The sequence below is a fragment of the Juglans regia genome, chromosome 4, assembly GCF_001411555.2.
Source record: "Juglans regia cultivar Chandler chromosome 4, Walnut 2.0, whole genome shotgun sequence".
NCBI classification, from domain to species: domain Eukaryota; kingdom Viridiplantae; phylum Streptophyta; class Magnoliopsida; order Fagales; family Juglandaceae; genus Juglans; species Juglans regia.
The window spans coordinates 30,353,799-30,381,140 of record NC_049904.1 but is presented as its reverse complement, the minus strand read 5'-3'; the positions used below and the strand labels follow the sequence as shown (position 1 = coordinate 30,381,140).

Below are 27,342 nucleotides of genomic sequence, written 5' to 3'. Positions count from 1 at the left end.
CACAACCAGTCCGTGTGAGCGCCAAGACTGTTGTGGACGTCGGCTGCGGAGTGTGGTGATTGTTACGATCTCACATTGACTAAGTATGATATTAATTGGTGGTTTATAAGTCCCTATGTAGTGTAGGCACCATTCCCTTATAAGCTAATTTTTAAGGATGAGTTCTAACTAGTGGTTCATAACACAAATCTTCTACAATTATCAAACAAGACAACCACAGGTTATGAGCAAGCACCAAGATGGCTTTCATGGAATACAAAGGTCATACTCAGCCTCCCTTATCCTTCCTTTTATAGGCCCTTATGGCCACTACCTTTTGCACCCCCGAGCAAAAGCAAAAGGGAAATCTTTTGATTATAGGCATGAAACTGGGAGTAAATTAAGTACCTAAAGTCCCGGAGCTACCTCGAGTTGCAATGGGCGGACAAGTGGGTCGGTTTTGAAAAGGAAAAATTTTACTTATAATCTCTATACTATACATCTATTTTTATTTATTTATTTATTTTTAAATAAATGTATAGTATAGGATTGATGAGTAGAAAAAGTCTTTTAAAAGTGTGAGGGTCGACTTCAAGGCTTCTAGCATCATCGATTCATCATTATCATGCACTGGTATTCCACGAAGATAATGGTTGTCACATCAAGCCAAGTGAGAAGGCAAGTTCTTGCAGCTGGGTTTCCATCAAGCTTGTTCATGGTGGCAAAGAAAAATCAAGCTTAGAGAATGACGTACGAGTAGGGTTGGGCTGCACAAATAAATTCAAATTGATGGTACGTAGCAACTAGCAAATTGAATTGAATTATATGCGGGTAAGTTGAAAATGTTCCTCCTAAATATTAGCTAAAGAAAAATTTAAAAATTATTAAAAAATCTTTAATTATTTTGTCAGAAAGTCGACCTAAAATTGCTTTTAAAGATTTACAAATCAAAACAATAGATCAAATGCTAACTGAATCTAAAAAAAGAACTACAAGTACTTTAACTAACAATGAAAAAGATACTGTTATTGTAGAGACCATAAAAAACTCATCTAATAAAAAAGATATAGATTTACTTAAAAAATAATTTTCAGAATTTAGAATTAAAATATATTATATATGAGCAAGATACTGGGACAACGAGTCAATGGGGTCAATCATGCTTGGAGTTTTGTAGAATAATATATGAGAGAATGCAACAAAACTATCATTCTCATATATCTTCATCAATCACTGTTTTGAGTATGCAAAAGTCTTCCCCAAGTCATCATGATGTTCTTTGGGGAATTTTTTGGTGGATGGTAATTTTGATGTTCCTTGCAATCCAATTATTACAAGTTGTTTTTGAGGATCATGTTATTCTTTGGTTATTTTTTAATCATTTTAAGTGCAAAAGTGGGGGTGATCTTCCCAAAATCTTTGCCCCTCCCACTACCAAAAACTAATAAAAATAATATAAACACCAATATTTAACTAAGCTATACATCATCACAAGCTTTTTAGAACTTTCTTAAAAACTTTATTAGAAAAACAAAACTACTCGAAAACATTCTAATTTCTAACAAGGAAATGGGTTACACATAAATCATGTTTCGTATCCTAAAAATTTAAAAAGGTCTTGAACCTTATTTTTTATAGAATAAATATAGATAAAAATTATTATTAAGAATATCTATTTTATACATATGATATAACATCATCTAGATTATATATTTCTTCAAGTGAATGTTAGAAACAATCAATTAGAAGTAGTCATGTAGTGAGTGTAAAGTGTACACTGTTATAATAACTTCTCTCTAGCATTATTGAAGAAATTCATGGGCCTAACTCATCTCATAAAACCGGTTGTACAAGAGAGGATTGCTCATTGCTTATAAACATGCCCAAGACCTTGTCCACAGCCAACGTGAGATTATTCCTCAACACCCTCCCTCACGTGCAGGCCAGTATTTTTTCTGGTCCTTGTCACGGGGTAAGTAGTGTGGGCCTCCATTCGTCCTGTGGCAGGCTCTGATACCATGAAGAAATTTATAGACCTAACTCATTTCATAAAACCGGTTGTACAAGAGAGGATTGCTCATTGCTTATAAACATGCCCAAGACCTTGTCCACAGCCAACGTGGGATTATTCCTCAACAATTATTAATTTATAAAAATTAAATAAAATATTATTACAATATTAATTTTTAATAATATTATTATTATTTTAAAATTTAAAAAAATTAAATTATTTATTATATTTTATATATAAATTTAAATGGCCGAAGACAGCTGGAAAGGCTAAAAAGTACTCATTAACGTCATTTTTCCAGACACAGTTACCCTATTACGAAAATAATGTTGAAAACGAGAGGAAAACAGTCTGATAATGTTATATAAAAAGAATTTAAAAACTAGTATAGTTGGATATAAATTAATTAGAAACTAGTAAAAAATTTTCAATGGCTAACATCAAAAGTCATAAGGTTTAGGTATAGGTACCTAAAAAGGCGTTTAAGATTTTGGGGGAGTCGAGGAAATTGAATATTGTGGGACTAAAATTAGACCAACTTGCCAGTTGTCTCAAGAAACATTGAAGGTTAGCACATCACACGTCAAAGACCTCCTTATTCATATGGAAAAAGAGCATTGTAATTCGTGTTTGGTTGGAATTTAATAGATAATATTGAAAAATAGAGTGCTGAAATAGTGACAATGACACCGTCCTCTTCCTCCATTGCTGTCGAAGATTCCCCCGATATTATTAATGGGTTCTATTGCACAGCCCCACCACAGACAACACTCGACCCCTCCCAATAATATATACTTGTTTTTTTGTTAGATATTATATCTTTTTGCAACTTTGTTTAAATTTTATCATTTTTAATGTCTTTGTCATTGAAGATCCCAAATCATCACAATAACCAATAATACAGAGCTTGGCCTAACATCTTGTATTGGCCGTCTGTGTGTGTACGTGTGTATATCTTCCAATATGTTGAAAGAATGAATAACGTGAATCCAAATAAATAATAATTATTATTTATATTAAAATATAATAAATAGTGATTACTATTCACGTTAAAAAAACTAACAAATAAATAGTTATTATTATTTACGTTAAAAGTCAAAAGTAATTGAACAATAATTACTGTTCACGAATTACTTTTTACGTTTAAAATCAATAGTAATGAATAGTGATTGGAAAAATTAAAATTCGAGACTTTAAATCTAACCTTTAGAGTATTAACATTAGTCTATGCATATGTATATATAAAATCACATCTTTTATATATCCACTTTGTCATTCAAGCAAAATTTTTACATTGGCTTATGCATATTTAAGACAAAATAATAATAAAATATTATTATTATTAATTTTTTGTTAAAATAAATTTTTTTATATATATTTTACAATTAGCATCCACTACATATATTTGACATTAATAATATAAATGCAATAAGAAAAAATATAATTTTTTTTATATATTATATTAAAAATATAATAAAATGAATAATTAATATATAATATATTATAATAATAAAATGAATATGCAAGTTAATGTTTGTTGTGTTGTTGAATGAGAGAGAAAATGAAAGGATTGTGAGAGAGAAAGAGTGGGAGGAGAGAGAAATAATAATTAAAATATGATTTGGAGAGTGAATAGTGATTATCTAAATTTGGATAAGCACTGTTCATAGGTAACTAAATATTTGGATATGCATAAGCTAATGTGGAGGATTTTGGGATCATATTATTCAAATATGATTTTGCATATTATGCATATGCATAGACTAATGCTAATGCTATTAATCTTGAATCTCCATAATTGATTCAACAGTAGAGGTTAACTAAAATCATTTAGATAAAATAATTTTTTTAGTACTCCCTGCGTCATTGAGTAATGTGATTAAATTCTACAATTCATATATTTTGTTAAGAAAATTATTGTTAGAATATCTAAAATTTTTTAATTTTCATATTATTTATATTAATATAATATCTTATTATCATTACGATGTTTATTAAAATTTATTTTTTTATTTTTGTATATTAAATTATTGATTAATTAATTTTATTTAAAAAAATATATTATTTTTATATTTTATAAATATTAATCAGTAAGAAAACGTGCACGTTACTCACTGTTAATATATATATATATATACTAGCGGTAGTAAACGTGCAAAGCACGTTTGCCACATCTGTCAAATTGAAGAAAAAAATAAAATGTAGCTTTGAATATTAAAATAATCTAATGTATAAAAATAAAATTATTATTTATTTATATTCATCATTTATTATGAAATTTAAATTATATTAAAAATTCAAATTAATTAGATAATTTTTTTTCTTAAAAATGTACAGTAAAATTTTATTATTTATTTAACGATAAAAAATTAGTATTTTAATTATCTATTTTATGTTAGTTTAAATCAATATTTAAACTTCTATCATTAGATTAAATTTGAAAATTAAAGATGAAGAGTTATAATTTAAAACCTATAAACCAATATTTTTCCCCACCTTTCATTTCTCTCTCTCTCTCATTCCCCACGCACAATTGTAGTATTACGTCGCACATTGACATTCATAAAGACGAACCCAAAACGAAACAGAAAAACAAAACAAACGTGAAAAAAAAACCTCTTTACTGTTCATTACTATTGGTGAATAGTAATGAACAGTATAGGGATATACGAAAAAAAATCACACAGCCTTTTTACTGTTCATTACTGTTGATGAACAATAATATGATAGCCTCTTTTAAGATATATGCAGATATATATATATAAATTGAAGTTAATTTTAAGTGTATGATAGAATATTTATATTTTAATTATCTATTTTATGTTAGTTTAAATTAATATTTAAACTTCTACCGTTAGATTAAATCTGAAGATTAAAGATGATATATCACTTTTAGTATTACTCTATAAAAGTCTAAATAATTTAAATAAAAATCTAAAAAATACTTATCACACAAATTTGATCCAATAAATTCAATTATATATACTTGCTTTTACAAATTCTAATACAATCACTAAAAATTCAAAAATTATAAATAAAAATTACATAACAATCCGACTATAAAGCAAGCATTTGATAGAAGTAATAATTTATTTTACTCCTTAGATGAATACAAAAAAAAAAAAAAAAAGACCTCTATATTATTTATTACTGTTGATGACATAGTAATGAAGATAATATAAACACTTGTGAAAAAAAATACATAAAAATAAAAAATAAAAAATCACTATAGTGTTTATTACTGTTGATAAACAATAATATTAATAGTAATAAACGGTATATATATATATATATATATATATATATATATATATAACGGCTTTTAAGTATAGGCAGAGATATATATTTTACGTACATGAAGCATGAAGTGTTTGCCGAACCTACAGCTTTGGACAGCTATGGCATGCACAAGGTTTAATCAATGTGGAGGTGGAGGCAGAGAAAGTCAGTACCTTTCTGGTTTTTGATGTGTTTTCCTGTTCCAAGATGTGCCAGAGATATTCTTCGGTAAAACGCTGTTGGTTCAGATGTGATAACAAAGGACAAATGTAATGTTTTGAAGCTACACTTCATTTGCCTATAAATTTTGGTTGAGAGTAATCCTAGCTTTTATCCCATTAAAAATACCTGATAATTTCTCCTTGCTTGACGAGCCCATCTTTACCGTGAAAAAAAAAAATGTATTGTTTAACAGTATTGATATAATCACAACAAAATTATATAATTTTTTTTTTTATAAATTGACGTAATTTTTGTGTAATTTATTAAATTTATTTTATAATAAAAATAATTTTATAATCTAAAATTTTTTATAAAATTATATAATTTATGAGATTATTTTTATATAATCTATTTGTAGTTAAAATATTTTTATTTTTTAAAGATAAAAAAGAGGACGAAATTCTAGTTGAAAAGTTTAAGATAAAACTCGAGCAAAGCATAATTTGCCGCAAATTAAGGAGATTTGGGAAAAAGCTTGGGAGTCAGTACTCAGTGCAAACAGCTGGGCTATATAATTTATTTGGAGGAATTTTATGGCGTAATATATGTTGTTGAGAGCCGATGAAGATGAGAGGCCATGTCCCATCACCTTCAATAATTTGGATTCGAGTTTGGCCACCAATCACGACAAATATGCTTGTTTATTTTTAGAGAAGAGATGAGATGAATTGAAATTAAAATTATAAAATTAAATAAAATATTATTAAAATATATTTTTTAATATTATTTTTATTTTAAGATTTAAAAAAGTTGAATTATTTATTTTATTTTACGTGAAGATCTGAAAAAGTTATAATGATAAAGTGAGGTAGGATGAGATGAGATGAAATGTTTACTGAAAACAAATTAAGGTGCTCCACAAAAATAATAAGAATTTTGAGCTTTTGAATACTTTAGGTGTTTGATCAGGATGATCAGAAATTCAGAATTGTGTGTTTTTTTTAATAGCAGTCTCTTTAGTCTCAGTTTGGATAGTAAATTATTATTATTTATTATTATTTAAAATTTAATTATTATTTATAAAATATTTTAGACTACTTCACTATCCAAATATAATTTTAAAAAATTCAGAAACAACGGAAGGTAATCTGCAACACAACCTGTTGCAATTGAAATTTTTTAGTAATGTTTGTGTTTTTTCTATTTGTATGCTGGATTGAATTGAATTATTTATAAATAGTAGTAAGTTGAAATGATGAAGTGAGCATTGTGAGATTTAGCTAAAATAAATTTAAATATATTTATGAGAAGTTAAAAAAAATTGTGTGTCCTACGTGCAAAGAGTTGTTGAGATGAAAATGATCTTAGGTCTCACGTATAAAAAGATTTTTAGTTGAGATGAATTTAATAATTTGAGAGTTAGATATTTAGATGTTAAATTCAACTTAAAATTTTAACTCAGTTCAGTCCAAGTTTCAAACGGAATCTTGGAGAGTTAGGATTACGTTTGAATGTTAAAATGAGTTGAGAATAATAATATTTTGTGAGATCAATTTAATTTTTTAATATTGAGATAAGTTTAACTTTTTTTAATGAAAAATTAAAAAAATAATAAATATCATCAATAATTAATTTGAGATAAATTAAATTTAGTTCAATAACCAAAAATTACTTAAATTGTGCAGACACACCAAATATTTATAAGTTTTAGATTTTTAAATTTATTTAGCTCATCAAATTACGTTATATTTGCAGTGTGAAAAGTATGCCTTTCCACACCGAGAAGTTCACATCATTAATCAGAATCATGGCATCACAATTTCAAGGCGTGGCTCGGTTGGCTTTGAAATATCGTAGGAGATATTTTGATGGTAGGTCCGGTTAAAAAGCACAGGAAAAATGAAATAAATGTGTATCTAATGGCAGATAAAAGGGTTAAGTGTTCAAATTAGAACAGTGTGAGTATTTATTTTATCTTGAATGTTCAAACAAAAGGTGGATGAAGATGGCAAGTTGCTTGAGGCAAATCTCATCAAAATATCACTGTGATATATAAATAGTATTTGTATCCATGCTCATAAGCTCCAAGTCCGTACTCTTTACAATGTACACAAAACAGCAGGGGAGAGAGGAGGAAGGGTGGTTACAAATCTCATAACCACCCTTTTTTCATGCTTTTTTATGGCCAAAGGCTCTCTGAAGACTGCAAAAGTCTTCAGGTTAAATCTCAGTGCCCGTGGATCTTGCAAATCATCGACTTTTGTATCCAAGAGTTCGAACCTCCCAGGACCGAAACTCTTTACCACTTAAAGCTGTAGTTAACTACATTCAGAAGACTACAAGGCACAGAAGAAAGCAACAGAAAAGAAAAAATGAAATTCTGCTCAGTGACTTGTCTGCTTGCATCTCCTGCCTTCTCAACCTCGGGCTATTACCAGTCCCCATTACGTGATATGAGTTTGGATATGCATATAAGCTCGCTGGATTCCCAAACACCCTTGCATAAACCATTTCCCCGAACATGCCAACGGCCGGATGCTGGAAACCTGAAGTCCCTCCAAGATTAAGCCATGGAGATGTAGAATCCTCTCCATGGCTTCCATATGGATGAGGTTCATGGTCGTACTGTTGGTTCTGATAAGGATTACGGTACGGAAGCTGCTGAACAGTATTAGACATTGTAGATATCAGAGATCGAACGCTGCATGCCGCAGGCCTAGGAGGTATAATTATACCCCTATGTGGTGCCTTGACTTCATCTTCAGCCTCGGTAAGGGTTTGGCCCCGGCCATAGAGGGGGACCATGGTGGTGTGAGATATTTCAGCCTTGCAAACTGGACACTGTGGGTGCTCATCAGGGGCAAGGCCTGCACTCTGGACGTGGAGCCATTTGTAGATGCAAGGCCAGCAGTAGAGGTGGCCGCAGAGGGTGACCACTGGCTCGTGTGCAAATTCTAAGCAGATGTTGCAGTCAAAGCAACCATTGGAACTTTCCGAGCCTGTTGCTCCACCTTGGATAGATTTCCATTCCTGAGCAAAGTAGTGCTCAAAGGCCATTGATTCCTTGTTGCTAGACCTTGTTTTGACCACCAATATCCCTTTGATTCTGTGACAGATAAAGAAGAGCAAAGAAAGCACTTTAGTGATGAATCCCCCCACATATTTCCCAAAATCTAGAGTTGAAATCCAACAGAAAAAAAAACATAACCGGTTGGTCGGCGATTAAAGTAAGAATGGTAGCAATAATAAATATAAAGTATATACCCCACCATGGGACTTTATCTAGCTGGAACTTAGAATCAAACAAATGGACCAAACAGATAAGGCCCCACCACGGGACTTTACTTTTGCCGATGGCGCCTAGACCTCTTCTCTATTAAATCCAAAATAAGACAAGAACTAAAAAGGAGCCCAACTTCTAATCAGATAAAGAAATAGTGATTAAAAAAATAAAAAATAGTAAAAAGGTATCCACAATCATCATATGATACATGTGAGTGGTTTCTTTTCTTTTTCTTTTGGAATCGATATTGCATTAAAGATGTCGTTTCCCATTTATCTTCTTCAAAACCAACTCCAAGTTGCAATTTATCTCCATTCTAGGCCCACTCGGAGTGATAACGAATGGTTGAGCCAACCAACACACCAATTATCTGTGCAATATGTGAAAATATAAGAGGAATGCTAGGCTGCCGGCAGCGGTGACAGCTGGCATGCCGGCTACACAAAATTCTTTTTTTTTTTTTTATTTTTTAATATTTTTAAAAAATAAAAAAATATATATTAATACACTAAAAGTAATTTTCTTAATTAATAAATAAATAAATAAATAAATTATATGGACGATCAAAATAAAATAATAAAATAAGAAGACAAAATAGCATTATTCAAAATATAAAAGACCATTCAACTGCAGCCCCTTAAAGGGGTTGGCAAGTCTTTTGGATCAGATTTCGGTGAGACGCCGAAACCAACCATATCCGATCATTTCACTAAAAAGAAAAAATTGCAAAGCTTCCAAGCATAATCCAACAGCGCAACTAGAACATAATAAAACAACTACAGCCCTTCAAATGGTCAAGGAGCAGCCCGTGGCGTAGGAGAATATAACTAATCTTCTAGAAAATTGATAAATTCATTTATAACGTTTATCATCTATAACATTGATAAATTCATTTATAAATTAATGTCTAATTTATTTTTACAATTCATCTCAATTCATTTTCTTAATCATTATAATTTTTTTAAATTCACACACAAAATAAAATAAACAATTAATTTTTTTAAAATTTTTAAATAAAAATAATATTAAAAAATATATTTTAATAATATTTTATTAAACTTTTAATTTTAATTTTAATTTCAACACATCTATAAAAACAAATTAAGCCTAAGTTTCAGTTAATGATGGATTTCGTTTAAGGATCTTTAATGATAGTTGAATTCTTCATTTAGCATTGATTGATGGTCAAAATCATCTGAATAGTTACTCTGATCGGTGAGAAACCAAGCAAAGATGAGATGATCATTTCAACAGAAGTTCAGAGAACAAGCTTCCTTTGGGTCACACGCAAAGGTCTCCCAAAGCTCAATAATTGTAACTCCCAAATACTAGAAAGAAATCGGGATGCAGACGGCGAAAAAACCATAGAGCTCATAATTACACTCTAAACATCGGCAAGAAAAAACAAGAACATCAAGTCGCAGCCAATCTAAGCCCCAGTAAAAACATTTGAAAAAGATGTGTCATGAAACAGAACAGTCAAAGAGAACCCAAAATCAGTGGAATTCAGACTATTATTCTAAGGGTGAACTCTGCAGTGAAACCAGAAGCATGTTGCGAAGAGAGATCGGAGAATCCCAAAGTCGAGTGCATGCCTTACTAATATTTTCTTTAAAAAAGTGTTAATGCCGATAATCATTAGCCCAACAAATAAAATAGCCGTTACCTCTCCGTTTGGTTCTCGAGAAATTAAAAAAAAGAAAACGAAATCGCAGGAGTAATCTTTAAGAAAAAGGAGCCACTTCCTATAGCGTTTCATCCATTTTCTCCTATTCTTGCCAGGAAACCAACCAAACCCTACAATGCAACGAAAATAGAATCCAACCCAAGGCTTAAAAAAAACTCACGAGATCCATCCCTTCAAATGAAAGCACCATGCTAAAAGATTAAAAAAAAAAAACGGAGAGGAAAAAGAGTAGAAGAGTTGTAGCACACGTACCAAAAACCTGAAACAGATCAGGGATTCGGGGCCAGAGACACGCACGGTGCCTTGTTCGAATCTGACAGGGGGCTTCGGCGAAGCTGCAATGCGTTAAGATGAGAGAGAGAGAGAGAGAGAGAGAGAGTGGACGTTTCAATAAGAATGGTTGAGCGCGTCCCTCGTCCGGATTTTTATAGGCGAATGAATCTCACCCTCAACACTCGCCTACTAGCTAAATTCTAAATTCTAATTTAATAAAAACTATTTTTTCCTCTCTCTCTCTCTCTCTATTTTAGTAAACGATTTTTTTTAAGGCATATCTAATCTTTATCTACTTTTTTAGAGCGCTCTTTATTTAACTGCTCAGCAGTTGGTGAATTTAATTATATCATTGTAGGATTTTCTTAAAGTATTGAAATTAAGGTTGGATTTGGATAGATAATTCAGTTGAAATGAGATGAGATGAGATGTTTTAAATAGTAATTGAATAAAATATTATTAAATATAATTTTTTAATATTAATTTTATTTTAGAATTTGAAAAGGTTGTAAATTGTTTATTATATTTTTGTGTAGAAATTTAAAAAATTTGTAATGATGAGATAAGATAAAATAATAAAATTTGTGTATTCAAACCCAGCCTAAATTAAAAATATAGGAAAATTATTGGGACTCCAACAGAACCACTAAACAGAAGATTCTAAATTAAAAAAAGAAATTTAGGATGAATAAATTAGAATAATGCTAGTATGATCTCTCATTTTGTCATCTTATTTTGACCGTTTATATTTTTATTTATTTATTTATTATTTTTACTTACCTACTAAGAAATTAATTATTGGTGTATTGATCTTTTTAAAATGTTTAAAAATATTAAAAAAAGTAAAAAAAATAAAAAAAAATATGAGTTTTTCCTAGGAGGCACATGGCCAGGCTTGGCGACAGCCTAGCATCACTTAATAAATTAATGCCATAATATTTGGCCCTAATGACGGTGGAAATCACCCGACAAAGCAATTTACATGCATTTTTATAATGGAATTACATATTGATATTGAGATGTAAGAGAGAAACAGATATTGGAGACTCTTGTTGATGGAGACTTTTATTTTCGCTTGTTTGGGGATCTTTTGGTTAATGAGGTTTTGACAACAAAGAAATAGGGTTGATGCTGGTGGGATTGGGTGATGCGAATAGGAAAAGTGGAGTTAAAAGAGTCTATCAATTAGAGTGTAAAGATGTGGCTGTGCGTGGGATTCGCATGTAGCTTGAGCAAAGCATGGGCATCACACTCCTATCTAACAGAGGCATTGCTTGATCGAACTTGAAAATTGAAAGTTTGCAGCTTAATTAGTAGAGCATGCAGTGTGTGTCTTGTAGGCAGGCGGCCCGACGCAATAAATTGATAATACCAATCTAACGAAAAAGTAACAAACATACTTATAAAAGGAGGAGGCAGAAAGAAAAGGAGAGTGCCCAAACCACGATGGGTTTTACCTTTGGAAGATAAAAGTTGTGTAACACCCTACTCTATGTAGGAAATAAAGACAGTAAATAGTAAATAAAGACAGTAAATAGAATCGTTTTGTATTAAAATTTTAAATGAGCGCGTAGAAGTATTTATTAAAATTTTTCAAAATCTATGCCATAAAAATTCTAACTTAAAATCTATGTGCATAATCTAGGCCACTATCGCGTCTTAAGTCTTGTCTTACACCTCTACCTTCATAAATATTTTGACCGGAGGTGGTTTGAAAATATAAAAACAAACTAAAATGAATTAATGACTCAATAAGAAACTCATTATAACGTAAATATACTTGACACAAGGTTTTTATAAAATATTTCATGCTAATAATTAAAATTACAATTGATTATATTGATGCTCATGTTATGCATGACTTATTGATCTGAATTAACTAATTGATATGATTTATTTGACTGACCAATAAACACTGGCTTCCAAATAATTGGTTTTAATAATAATAATATATAACTAACTAACGTATGCTAATCTTAATTTATGATCAAGCTACTTAATTACTTCGTAGCGTTAATCCAATATTTCTTGCATGAAATCGATCAAATGAACAAAAATGAGAGAAAAAAACGTGAGGGATGTTGTAAGAGGAATGAGGCAGTCAGCTATTGGTGTGGTGAACATGTGATATGTGCAGTGTTATACTGGGTATCTTGGGTTCGGCTGCTGCACTTATGGAAATTTATGGTTTTTCAAATAACATGAAATGGAAGATACTTATATAGAGATTTGGAAGAGGGTGCCAATGAATTTGAGTTGGACTCAATCACGGTCATTCAAGAATAAAGTTTGAATTTAAAAATATAATCTAGCAGTTTATTCAATTTAGGATTATCAGTGACTAAAATTGCGTGAGGGACTTCAATAGTAGTGATTTTAAATTGAAATAAATCTATAATGACCAATTCTTAAATTCTAAAAGGAATCTAACTCATTCAATAATAAATGAGATTTAATCTAGTTATTGAGATTAATTAAAACTTTTAATCAACCTCAATAATTTATCGCTCATGAGCTTACCTTTGACTTTAGAATTATTAGACCGAATTGTTACAAGTTTAGAGAAAGGGTTTCTAATTGATTATTGGGGGCTAGCGTGTGAGGAAAATGATTTAATTTTAGAAACTGATAGACAATTATGTAGAGTTTACAATATTTGATGCAGTGTATAAGATTTTTTTAGTGATGAAAACCCTTTACGGGCATTTTAATATCGAGTCTAACTTTATTTTTATTGGACCATCCAATTCGATTAAATAATCGAATAATATTTTAGTTAAGAGTAAAATTTAAATAAAAAATTATTATTAAGTGGTACAAAAGAAGTGTACACTCTCATCTTCGTTGGACTCAATCAAGTAGTTTTCTATTAAGATTGAATAAATAATCAATGATATTTTAAGAACAAAAATAGAAGTCAATTTACTGTTAATAAACACGGGAAACTACGAAATAATAATTTAGAGATTTGGTAAAGTTGGTTTTAAAATAGAAATACAAAGGCGGTATTCAAGAAAATAGAAAATATTTTAGCCGGCCTCTTTTATATTCTAAAGGGAAAATTAAATAAATAAATAAAATCGCATTTAGTGGCCCATGATTGATGGAAGAAGAATTTTAAATTATTTATCTCTAGTTTGGATTCATTTGTGATTGGGAGGAAGGATTGGTTTGAACACCACATGGCATGGCCTCGATCGGTTGTCTAAACTACTGCAGTAAACTGTAAAGGGGCCTTTACACCATTCATTAGGGTGTACAAGAATCAATGGAACTAGTTGGCACCGACTGAAACCGGTTATCGGAGTCAGGAATCGGAGAAGAACCGATCGTTAAATGATAGAAATTTGAAGAAACCAATGCCGGCCGGTTTAGTCTTGATCTGAACCGGCCAATATAATATATATTATATATTTTTTAAGTAAAACGACGTCATTTTACTTAAATGAAATTGTCTCGTTTTATACAAACTGTTTAGGAAAAATAAAATAAATAGAAATGAAGTTGTTTGGGTTAATCCTCTCTCTCCCCCCTATTCTCCTTCATTTTAGTCTCTCTCTCTCTCTCTCTCTCTCTCATCGCAATGCCAAGCCATTTCCCTCTTTCATCGCACGGTCACTAGGGCTGCAAACAGGCCGGTCCGGTCCGGCGATGGACCGAAAATTTTCGGTCCATTATTTTTCCGGACCGGACCGGACCGAACACCCAAAGGGACCGGACCGGACCGATAGCTATCGGTCCGGTCCGGTCCGGTTCGGTCCAGTCGGTCCGCCCTTCTTTTTTTTTTCTTTTTTTAATTAATAAAAAAATTTATTTAAAATACTAAATTAAATTAAGTGACTTATTAATGTGGATTATGTAACAAACTCAATAAAAAAATATTTTATATGGTCAATAATAATAAATTAGATGAAAATTATATTATTAATTTATATAATTACTATATAATTAACTAATTGATATTATATATTTATTAATTCATAGAATATTAACAAGTGTTAATAGTATATTTAAAATTTTATATTGTTAATAGTGATAGATTAAATGAAGATATATATAAAATATTGTTAATTTATAGAATATTAACAAGTATTAATAATATATTTAAAAATTTATATTGTTAATTGTACAATTATTATATATAAAATATATATAAAAAATATATTTTTTTTTAATTTTTCATTCGGTCCGGTCCGGTCCAGACCGAAACGGTCGGTCCGTTCGGTCCGACCGGACCGTTAATCACCCCTAACGGTCACGACTCCGCCAAAGGGAGATCGACACTGAGCCATCTCCTTCTCAGCTTCTAGACATTTGCGATGCCGAAGGCAGACCGACGTCACTGGTTTTCTACCCCTTTACCGGCCAATTTCGACCAATTCTATCAACGTGTAGTAGCTGTTGGTGTGGTTTCGGTTTACACCCCTACCATTCAATTATTCTATTTGTAAGTTGGTATGTAAAGTATACTTTTTATGTTAACAAAATGTCAATACTCAATTTGTAAGAGAATTAAATTTTAAATTTCTTATGCAAAAATAAAATCTTGCCATGCCAAAGACATGGATGTTCTGAAAAGTAGGGGTATATAGTTTTCAGTTCAGCTTGAAAAATCCGATCAGATTGGACTAATTGATCGGTTTCAGTCCCAAAAAATTGTAGACCAAAGAATTTAGGTACGGTCCCGGGGTCTATAAATTTTGGACCGGACCGAACTATATATATTTAAGATATTTTAATATATTATATTTATATAGTAATTATATAAGTTAATGATATAATTTTCATCTAATTTATTATCATTGACAATATAAAATATTAAATGATATATGTTGTCAATTAATAATAAATTATAAATTATGTCATGATTTATGTCATTATATGTAAATAGTTAATACATCATATATTCATACATACTCTACTATTTACACTCAATTAAAGTAATTATGTAATTTTTTTAAAATATCGAACTTGCAAGCAAGCATGAATAATTTATATACAATAAAATTATTTGATATTCATTAACTATATATAAAATGTATGATATTATTAATAATTATGCATACTAAAGAGTAAAATTTAAATTAGTAAGTAGTAACTATCAGCATAATAAATAAATTTCTAATTAAATATTTTTTTAATGAATTAGATACATAATCCACATTAAGAATTCACCTAATTTTAATTTTAGTAATTTAAATAAAACTTTTTTATTAATTTATTTGAAAAAAATGAAATAAAAATAATAATAATAATCAGGCGTGACCAAACGGACTAGACCGAACTGATAGCTACCATTCTGGTTCGATCCCTATGGGTGTTTGGTTCAGTTTGGTCCGGAAAAATAATGGACCAAAAGTTTTCGTCAATCACCCCCTGGACCGGACCGAACCGAACTGGACCGATTTAAATCCCTAGTGGAAACTATCGACTATGAACAAGTGAAAGTCAACACAAACAATCAATTACACGATTCAAAATTAACGTGGTTCAGCAATGTGTCTATGTCCACGAAATTGAAGAAGATTTTATTATGCTGAGTGATATGAACTTGTGAGAATAGAATTCCTTGAACTTGTATCAAATTAATTAAAACTGAATCTTCATCCCTCAAGCCCATCTTGCATGTTGAGCTCTTGCTAGACTCGTCTCAAATGGATTGTATCAATCATTGCATTGCCTCATTCATCTTCTTGGCTTTTAACCTTATAATTGATCTATCTGGAACTTACAAAAGATTTTTAAGACTAGGTCAATCTTGGTGCCCATCATTGAGGAATCTCAAAATACATTTTGGGGGTGAAATCTCACTATTCAGAATACTCATGACCTACTAAACTGTTCATTAAGTATATATTTATAATGTCATACGGCGAAAATCATAATTTTTACTTTTCTACATTATTCACTCGAGTAGAGTGTTGAGCGTCTCGGACGAACTATCTGTCTGAACTTCACTCGAGCCACCTGTCGTGCAAATATCAAGCAAATTTTATACCTAGTGCTGGCTCTACAAACCCAACAATAGAAAATATGCTTTACCTGCCGACTTACAAATAAAATTTTCAAAATACATAAAGCACGTTGCAATCATTCACCATCAATATTTTAGGAGAAATGAGAACCCAAATCAAATAAAAACGCTGATAAAGTTGATTTGCCACGCTTTTGGTGGCATTTTCATGACTCCGACTTGCAAAGAAAAGTTTGTCCAACGATTGTCATAAAGTTGTAATCGTTATTGGCGGAAGATAATGGTATCAAAAGAAATGGTATCCACCAATCGATTGATGATTAGTGTTCATGATTTTAAATTTAACGAATCGTATATAGTAATTATGCAAGTTTATAAATTTTTTATTACGTATTATCAAACTTTCTTGTATGGTCCAACGTAACTCACTTTCTTTAAAATATCAGAGGGACAGTACAAAAACATTGGAGATATTTGGAGATCTTCTCAAAGCTTTGATCCTATCCTTGAAAAAGAAAGACCAACTGGATTCATAACACATGATGCAATGTCCTGATCTACGTCCCCACAGATTATCAATACATTGGGTTCCTTCCAGACTCTGATCGTATATACAGTTTAATGAATAGAACATGCAGTTTCGTGCATGTGACTCACCTGCTGTTTTTTTTTGTCTGTCTTCGAATATTACAAACATTTTGACACGTGTATTAATTACGGCATGAATTAAATGAATCCCATTAGCATACGAATAAGTTGGATTTCTGAATGGAACAAATCGGCCGCCCATATCTTTATATTCGGCAAATAATAGAACAAAAAAAATTAGACAATTAAAATTAGATGGCTGTCAATCTTTTACGGAGAAATCGGATTTTAGTCCATCTTTAGACATGTCACGTCAATTAATAACGAGTAAGAAAAACATTTTAGTAGTAAAAAAATATCTAAATGAATTTACACGATTTCATATAAAATTATTTTTATTTTAAAATAAATAATTAAGTTTCGTTAATTTATAAATTTTTTTATATATATTTTTAGTACGTTGTAACACTTTTCATTTAATTGCAAAGAGTAATAATACACTATAACTCTTTTATAATTATTTTGAATTTCATTTTCAATTAATCTCACTCTATTAAAAATATATATTTTAAAAGTACAAATCAATTTTTATATTTTATATAGAATTGAGATTTTTTTGTAAATGAATCCCTGGAATCCATTTCCAAGCATTTTTTTAAATAAAAAACAAAATTACAAACTCGTTTAAAAAGAAGAGTTAGTTTACAAGTTCATATAATTATATTTAAAAAAAAATTTAAATTATAATAATATTTTTTTTAAAATGATACTTTTCTCATTTTACTCTCACTCATCAATGAGACTGTAAATATAATTAGCACAACTCATTGGCAAATTAAGATCACTTAGGACTCGTGTTTATAACATAAATTAAGCATTTAATGTTATTTAGAATATTTATTTGATCTAAACTTCAAAATATGTATCTCTAATGTTCTAAAAAAAAATGTATCTCTAATTCAAATTGTTAAAAGAGTTAAAATTAACTCAGCGTTGAAGTGAAAAAAGTGGAAGTGATAAACATATGCTAATGCCATCGATGTGATTCGTACTAGAAATGTGCGCTGTAGTACGTAGGCGAGAATGGAGATGCATGCGCCCCCGCTGATCATAGGGTGGCGCCACCGAATTCGCGCCATCCCAATTGAAAGCGCATCTCATTAACACATGCGACTTTAGTTTTCCACGCACTTCGTACGATTGAATAGGGCTGCCGTGATACTTTTTTAAGCCCCATTTTTTGAATAGAAAAATAATAGACATAAAAAATTCTTTTTATAATTTTTTATATAATTATATATATTTTAAATGAGGAATATTATATAAAGTAATTTATAAAAATAATATTATTTTAAAATATGGTTGATACAAGTATTCCCTATTGGCCTACCGGCCTTTCTTCTCGAAGCGGACACGTTGTAGATCATCGATGGCGAGATTTTGATAGATGGAATGGACCACAACATTGACGTGAATATGAACAGCAATTACGCGACCGTATTACTCCATTGGGCTTGTCAATTGGACACATTTGAAGAGGATATGTATTCTAGTCCATTGATATAAGAGATAGAGAAATCTTATCGGTAAATATGGCATTTCTTTTTTAAAAAATTGAATAAATATCAGAATTATATGAAGATTTTAATTTTTTAATAGTGTACTTTATTTTTTTAAAAAAAGAATGTACGATATTTATACGACAAATGATTGTATCTAATATTACTTATCTGCTTATAGATATGAGACACGCACGCACTCCATCTTCATAAATTAACCCGTTGCCTATTTGCTTCACCTACTAATCTTGTTTAAATTTTAATTCCCAATGATCACGCAATTAAATATTCAAACTTACAACGTAAAATGAAGGTAAAAATGATTACAATTTGAAATTATAAACATGACAATTGACATTTACATTATCATAAGTTTAAATGAATAGTGTGAATGTAATTCCGTTTGAAATTAAAAAGGGTACACGTTAAGAAAAGAGTGCATTCTCGTTCTATTTGATATTTTCCACACCTAATTAAGAGAAATGATATTTACAGTCGTGGAGTATATAACTGCTATATAATCTCTTCATCCAAAGTGAGTAAATATGAGACTTACATAAAAAAAAATTAATTTTTTAATAATAGATTTTATTAATTTTTTTAAAAATTATATAATATTTATAAACTTTACGACTGTATATAACATTATTCACTAATTAATGACGGTTCGAACTTCAAACTTATTCATCAACTTTTCATATTGATGATTATTACAGATATGACTTCAGACTTGCGTGAACTCAAAAAAGAAGAAGAAAAAGGCAGGCCCATACCTTAAAATGGAAGGCCCAATAGACGACCCTAATTGATTATTTAGCAATTAGCTGTTTGGCCCATTTATGACGTATAAATGAGTATATATGAACTCAACTCAATTCACATCCCATTATACGCTTCACCTACTACTTTTAAGTTCACCAGCAAATAATCATTTCAAATATTTAATGCTGCTTAAAAAATCACATGTACATCTGTCGTATTCTCATATTTAGAAAATAAATTAAAGGTTATTTTTTCATCAACCACTAGCATTAATATTGCTAATGAAGCTATCTTATTGTATTGGATGTGTCAACAAATGAATTTAGGTATGTACGTTTAAGTACAAAACGACACATTGTACGTGAGTCATTGGCGTATCCCTGCACGGCGTCGTTCCAGTGCTTCATTAAGGAAGACTGAGCTACACAACATGCATCATAAATTCATAATGATCATATAACGAAGAAGTTTTCTTCAAAAATAAAAAAATAAAAAAAAAGCATCAAATACGTACATGATGTGGAGTGGACGCTGGAGCCATGCACCTATAAGGCTATAAATGTTTGGTGAAAAATAAATTTGAAGCTGACTTTACACTGACCCTTGTCAGCCTATAATTTGAAAGTTCATAGTTTAAAAAATAAAATTTCTATTGGTATTTTCATCCAACACACATACTACATTTTTTTTTATATTTTTTTTTCTTATTAAATGTATGTTATATAAATGATGAATTGAATTTTAATAAGTTTAAGAAAAATAAAATTAAAAAAATATTTTCAAAAAAATAAAAAAAAATGTGGTGTGTGAGAATGATGAAGAATAAAATTCTTTAAAAATATATAATTTTTCCATAATTATATAGATTTATTTGATTTATAAGTTTCTAATTTATTGATAATTATTTTGATACTAAAATATGTCACATCAAATATTGATAATATTGTACGTGTCATGTACCAATCTTATAAATATCAAAACTTCAACAAATTTATTAATCATGAATATGTTGTTCATGTTTGGTGTAGTGCGTATGACTTGAATCCATTAATTTGACAAACAAATGATGAAATTACTGCAACTAATTAATTAGTAGATCACACGGGCAGCTAGCGATGTTAATTAATTAATAAAGAAACAAAATCCCTATTGGAGCGGCCTCTCTCTATCAACCCACAAAATCTGAAATTATATACTACTTGTCTTAAAGAATTTAATTAAATTAATAATTTTATTATTTAATCTATATGTTAACACAAAAAAGTACTCCCTCAATTAGAGAGTCTTCGAGTCAACTGTGGTGGAGGCAACCTACAGGAAAAAGAAATTCTGATAGCTAGTTCAGGCTTCGTTTGGTAACTAAACTCATCTCAACTTATTATTATAATTTTTTAAAATTTTAACATAAAATATAATAAATAATTTAATTTTTTTAAAATTTAAAATAATAATAATATTAAAAAATAATATTTTATTATATCAATTCAATTCAATTCAATGTTTAAACGTAGCCTAGCTCTCTCTCAAACCTTTTGATCAGGTCATTAATTAATACTTGTTTAATTAAGCTTTTATTTATTTATTTATTATTGTTTTCCTCTCATGTGAGATGCATGCATGCATGCGATCACATAGTCATTGTGAGGCTCCACATAAAGTCGACGTGACTTTGAATTTGAAAGATAAATTTTGAAACATATTGATCAGAAGATTTTGGCCGGCGTGCATGCAGGTAGCTCAACTTTATTTATGGCAATTGAAAGGATTTCAACTACTACTTGTCCCAGCTCTTCAGGTAAATTAAAAACTGTTACCACCCAACTCATCTGCCACGTTCAAGAACCGTACTAACTGCGTGTGTGTATATATATATATATATATATATATATATATATATATATATGATCTGTGATATTCATCAAGTCCGGCCATAATAAGAAGCCATAATTATTCGTGTTCAGAACTGCTATCACCCGTACAGTTTATGCGGGGTAGTTGGACGAACCAGTGAGAGGTCCTTGCTGGCAGTACCAAATATATAATATAAGTGGAATAATTTTACTATCCTCTTCAATTTGTTTTTTATTTTAATATTTATTTATTTTAATTTATTTTAATAATTAAGAAAATGATTACTAATATATTTCTATTTTTTAAAAATATTTAAACATATTTAAAAAATATTAAAAAAAATTAATTTACTAAGCGACACACAAAGTAAACAAATGCAGCAACAAAGTAGCACCATTTTTATAAAGTGGTGCTATATTATATACTTATAATTTTTTTTTTATATTTTTATTTACAAGATTTATTTTATTAATTTTATTTTATTTTTAAATTTAAAATTTAAATTTTATAATTTACAGTATATCAATAATTTATACGTGAACAAATAAGTTTTTATAAATTTTTATTAAGTGGAAATATCATTTTTCATAATATAAAGCCAAAAAATCTTTCAAAACTTCACACGTTTGAAGTGATTATTGGTGGACTCTTAATATCCGGTTTCATTATTTGTCTGCATGTATTGTTTCTTTGCTCAGTGTTAGAGACATATTATTTTAAAGTGAACAAATAGTACACAACTTCACCAATCTTCATATATCATATTTTTTAAATTTTTTAATATTTTTTAAATTTATTCTTTTTAAATTAATTCAATTCTTCTATTCATTATTCATATTTTAAATATTTAATAAAAATAAAATTAAAAATTAAAATTAAAAAAATATGTGACTCGTAGAAATTATATGAATAGAATTAAGAGGTTGGGTAGATTATTTCTTTTAAACTCTTCCATTCATGACATTGCATTTATAGGGTTACCAAACCCTCCTGCCTTTAGGGTTGGAAGTGAAAATAAATTGCGCCCCCGTCTTTCTATATACTAGCTGTGTCCTTCCAATGCACTTGAACTCCTCACTCCACTCTTTCATCCAGTATTTTCTCCGCTAATTTTATGACCTAGCTTCCCCAAGAGAAAGTACGTACGCACGAAAGTAATTATACCCATCTTCTTCATTCACTTAATTTACTCGTTGAAGGTAGCTCGATCGACGTCGATCTCCGGCGGCCATCATGATCACTAAGACCTGGAAGATGATCTTCACCCTTTTGCTAAGGCTCCTAGCCTTGACTGCAACATTAGCAGCAACCCTAGTCATGGTCACAGCTCATGATTCTACTGAAGTCATGCACTTCACTTTCAAAGCGAAATACAGCTACGAACCGGCCTTCAAGTAAGTTTTTTATTCGATTTTTAGGCTGCAAAAATAGGATTTATGAGATCAATATCTGTCTAGCTTACCGATCTTATTTCTCACTAGTACTACTGATATGATTTCCAAACAAATATATATATATATATATATTTATATAAAATATAGGTACTTCGTGGTAGCAGAAGCAATTGCAAGTGGGTACAGCCTGATTGTTCTCTTTCTTTCTTCAAAGAATTCCTTTTCGCGCTTGGTTATGATCCTAGATATGGTAATGAGGCCTTAAATACGTACATATATATGTTATTTATTCTCATAAAAAAATTTAAGGGAAGTATATATGTTTGTTGTTAATGATTATTAATTTTATCTTTCTGTATTTTTAAGGTTGTAGCGATGCTACTGATCTCAAGCGTGTCGGCGGCGATGGCAGTAGCTTATGTGGGAAAGAAAGGGAACATCCATGCCGGTTGGCTGCCGATTTGTGGAGAAGTTGCTAAGTTTTGCAACCAAGCCACTGGTGCTCTAATATCAGGTCTTCTTGCTGCAATAATGTATTTGCTTCTTCTCATCTACTCTCTTCATGATACTGCCTACTGGATGTCCTAGTTAATGATCATCTTCCCTAATAATTTCCCTCATGTGTAAAACCTTAAACAGCGTTATATATCCAGCATAGAGATTTTTTTTCATATATATATATTTTCTTAGGACATGAGTAATTAATTACGATCCTTTTTTTAGATACTGTTTAAAGCTTTTATATTCGAAAGACTGATGATTTTATGTACTTATATTTGCTGAAAAGCTCGCAAAGTAATCAAGGAACGTTTGGTACGTATAAGTAGAGTAGCATTCCTATTCCGTTGCAAATAAATCACGGCAAGATAAAATACCTTAGCGAGATTCACTACAAGAAAAATGATTATTTATGACGGATTATATGTGATGAAAATTACTATTTATAATTAAAATAAATTCATTTTAATAAAAAATAATTATTTTTACAAGAAATAATTGATCACAATTAAACAGTTTTATTATAATGATTTCACTAAAATAAATTTATTCTAAAGTACATCGTTGAAAAATTGAGGTATTTCCAATTGATCAAAGATATTCTTGGCAATTGTTTGGTAATATTAATATTGGAATTAGAGTACTATAAGTAGTAGACTCAATAACGTCCGGTAAAAATTTAGTTAGAAAATTCATTTTTATAAATTTAACTAACTACTTTTCAACAACACCAAATAATACTCTCCAAATTTATGATCATTATTTTATTAAAATATTAATTTTGAAATTTTTATTTATTTTAATTTTAATTATAATTTGAATCTTTATTCGTTTAAAAAAAAACGTACACATTATTATTTTTTTATTACTAAGCCAACAACACATCTGTTAAAGCCCAGCTTTTGTTGGATATCAAATACTCATAAAAGAAAAGTTTATAAAATAGATATTAAAAGTTTTTCATTTTCAACGTCAAACAAAATAGTGATCATAACAGATTCAGGATGTGTACTAAAAAGCTTCGTCCCAGACAGGAATTCGGCGTGGGATTGAAGCTCATACGTTTGTGGTTTTTCTTTCATTTTTTCTTCTTGCGGGGAGAGTAGCATACAATAGGAAAATGATTTATTTAGTCTAAAATAATATTTAGCCAGCCTATGATGCTGGTCTGATTTGGCCAGTGAAATAACCTAGCTTGGGCTATAATTACTGTTCATTTGTTGATTCTATTATTTCACTTTATTGTGCATCTTAGTTAAATTTTGACTAAATTTTAGCTTTGTTGAGTCCATTATTAGTACTTTTAGAGCATTGACATGGACTTCATAAAAAATCTAACCAAATGTAAAATATGATAAATTTCATCAAAATAGAACTGTATTATATTAGCTAAAAAGATAAGTGAGAAGTTTTTAGTTACAGTAAATGTATGAGTTTCTTCAAATTTGAAAGGCTACTGTTCACCCATCAAATTTATTTTTTATTCACTTTTAATCTCCAACAGTCTTTTTTATTTACGTTTAATCTCCAACCGTCTTGTAATAATAATGTAAGAATCAAATTAAATTATTAATTAACATATGATTAGTGTAATTGTAAAATATGAAAAAAAATATATTTTTATTAAAAATAATATTATATTATTATTTTGATGAATTCAATGGCTAATTAAATGTGTGGTTATGGTTAGGGAGGTTTTGAATTTATAGAAAATATGTATTTTTCATCAAATTTTAAAGATGATTTTAATGAAGCAAATGCGAATACTCTTTGATTTTAAAATATCTCGATTAGCACAATTAGTCCACTACTAGTGCTCTCTCTGTTTTTGTTTTGTTTTTACTTTTTTCCAGCCTAAAAGGTTGAAAAAATGGTCGCCATCGGCCACCTAAAGACACAGGGAGCATTAATAATGGAGTTTGTTTCGATCGCATGCATACCCAACATATATATATATATATATATATATATATATTGATGTATTTTTTTGTACATAATTATGAAAACCCTAATCCAAGACGTTGATGCTGAGAAAAACTGATCAGAATCTACGTACCTAACCAACTCTTCCTATTGTGGCGATCTAAACCAAATTGAAGTTTAGGTTGCGCGCGTGCGTGAATTACGTGCATTAATAAAATTAAAAACAAAAAGGAGGCCTGGAGTGAGAGGGGCTCTAGCAAAAGCCCCCATATATATTAGATTTACAATACATAAATTAGTGATCATCATATTAAAATGAGAAACGAAACGAAGAAAATGAGTTAGGTGATCTGGTCCCGTCCCAATTTAGATTTCTTTAGAGTTTTTGACTTAATTTCAAGATTTTAGACATATCAAGCTGCTTCACAATATAAATATTCAATAAATAGTTCTTGATCGAACTCTAGATTCCAGAGAGAGAAAGATAAACCTATGATTTTTTTTTTAAAGAAAATGTTATCATTCATTCATTCATTTATTCATCAAGAGAAACTTAAATTCATGATCAGATACATGTGGAGATATTCTCATATCAACCATTTAGAGTTCTACCAGTACACTACTAGACTAGTCTAGATTTCATTGCTACTGAGACTCTTTACAGACAAACGTCTAAGAGACAGCACTCTGTCTAAACAGAGACTCTACTTCACCATTCATAGAAAGTGAGGACTCAATCTCTACGGAAAAACCGTCCAAGAGACTAACTTCTTTTTTATTTTTACTATACAATAAGGAAAGAACGAAAAAAAATAGATTACAGTTTGGACCAATTTCTATAGACTTTGATGGCGTGTGAAAGGCAACAAACTTGTCTTTTTTCAGCTACAAAAGTCAGATTTGAAAGATTTGGTGTGGTGATCCGGTGCGTGAGGACCACATGCGGTGATTTAAGCAAAACCGTCACTATCCTCTGAACGATTTTGTGGTCTGTGAGTCTTCTTGTATTGTGTGTGTCTCTCGAGAGTTGTTGGAAAACTGTAGATTTGATTTTTTCAGCCTTGAGGGAAGAAAAATAAACTAAGAAATGAGGGAATGAGAGAGAGAAAGAGGAAAATAAAAGAGAAAATAGGGAATGAGAGGGGGAATGAGGTGAGGCCCCCTCTCACGAAATTCAGATTTGGTGATTTTTTTTTTTTTTTTGAGAGAGATAAACCTATGAAGTTACTTTCACATTATAAATATTCAATAAATAATATGCGATCTATTTCATATTTTTATCCCTTAGTCTTAAATTCTTAATTCTAGAATTTAGTAGAAAAAAAAAAAATCAAAAGAGTCCAATCTGTCTGGTCCTACGTTTTTCAACCAATGGGCAAGACGATGCCATAAAGGCAAATCTTGAAACCAACAACCTGTTTAATAGATTGTTACGAGTCATGAGATATTGTCGTTGGAACCAACAACAGTAGAGCATATATTGCGATGGATGTTGCTAGAATCATCATCAGTAGATTGTATTGGAGAGGAATGACTTGGTCAATGTGGTGTTGTGAACGTTCCTATCCTACCCAGGGGCCTTATCAGAACATTGTAGGCTGAAGAATTCCAGTAAGTCGGTACTACATCCTCAACTAAAAATTACAGTTATTCGACAACAGCCATGGCACTTTCTCTTTGAACATGTTCTGATGAAATCAGTTGAAAAATGTTACCTAGTAAATAAAGCGTGTTATAACATGTAGGTGTGCTCTTACCAAATTAAGATAAATTGTGAAATAATGAGGACATTAATGGCGGTTCTTTAGCGAATAGCAATGGACACGAAAAAAAAAATTTAAAAATACAAAATCCTCTGTTTTCTGTCCAAAAAAGAATGGGAGGGACTGGGGGTTTTATGGGTTGAAAAATTCTAGACAGAAGCCCCACACTCCTGCACACCACTTAAATATGTGATTTTACTGTTTTACTATCATATTTCATGATTTTAAGTATGAAATATGGAATATGGTAAAAGAGTAAAATCACATATTTTTAAGTGGTGTACAGGAGTGTGAGATTTCTGTGTAGCACGACTCGGGTTGGGTTAGGGTTGATGTCATGGATGTTAGCTTCATGA

At 30.2% G+C, this 27,342-nt stretch overlaps 2 protein-coding genes across 3 annotated transcripts; one reads left to right on the top strand and one right to left on the bottom strand.

Annotated features, from left to right (window-relative positions):
- Nucleotides 1-7,455: 7,455 nt before the first annotated feature.
- On the bottom strand, nt 7,456-10,806 carry LOC109011513 (E3 ubiquitin-protein ligase RMA1H1-like). 2 transcript variants are annotated; one of them, XM_018992760.2, is made up of 3 exons: nt 10,654-10,806; nt 10,381-10,511; nt 7,456-8,537 (listed from the first exon to the last, which is right to left on the bottom strand). In XM_018992760.2, exon 3 carries the CDS (start codon nt 8,486-8,488, stop codon nt 7,760-7,762), a length of 729 nt encoding a protein of 242 aa, XP_018848305.1. In that variant the 5' UTR covers nt 8,489-8,537; nt 10,381-10,511; nt 10,654-10,806; the 3' UTR covers nt 7,456-7,759. The 2 variants fall into 2 exon arrangements, with proteins under 2 accessions (XP_018848305.1, XP_018848302.1); XM_018992757.2 differs by lacking the exon at nt 10,381-10,511.
- An 11,591-nt stretch (nt 10,807-22,397) lies between these two features.
- Nucleotides 22,398-23,622, top strand: LOC109011525 (CASP-like protein 1C2). The gene is made up of 3 exons (XM_018992777.2): nt 22,398-22,802; nt 22,950-23,052; nt 23,169-23,622. Exons 1-3 carry the CDS (start codon nt 22,642-22,644, stop codon nt 23,388-23,390), a joined length of 486 nt encoding a protein of 161 aa, XP_018848322.1. The 5' UTR covers nt 22,398-22,641; the 3' UTR covers nt 23,391-23,622.
- The last annotated feature ends 3,720 nt before the right edge of the window (nt 23,623-27,342 follow it).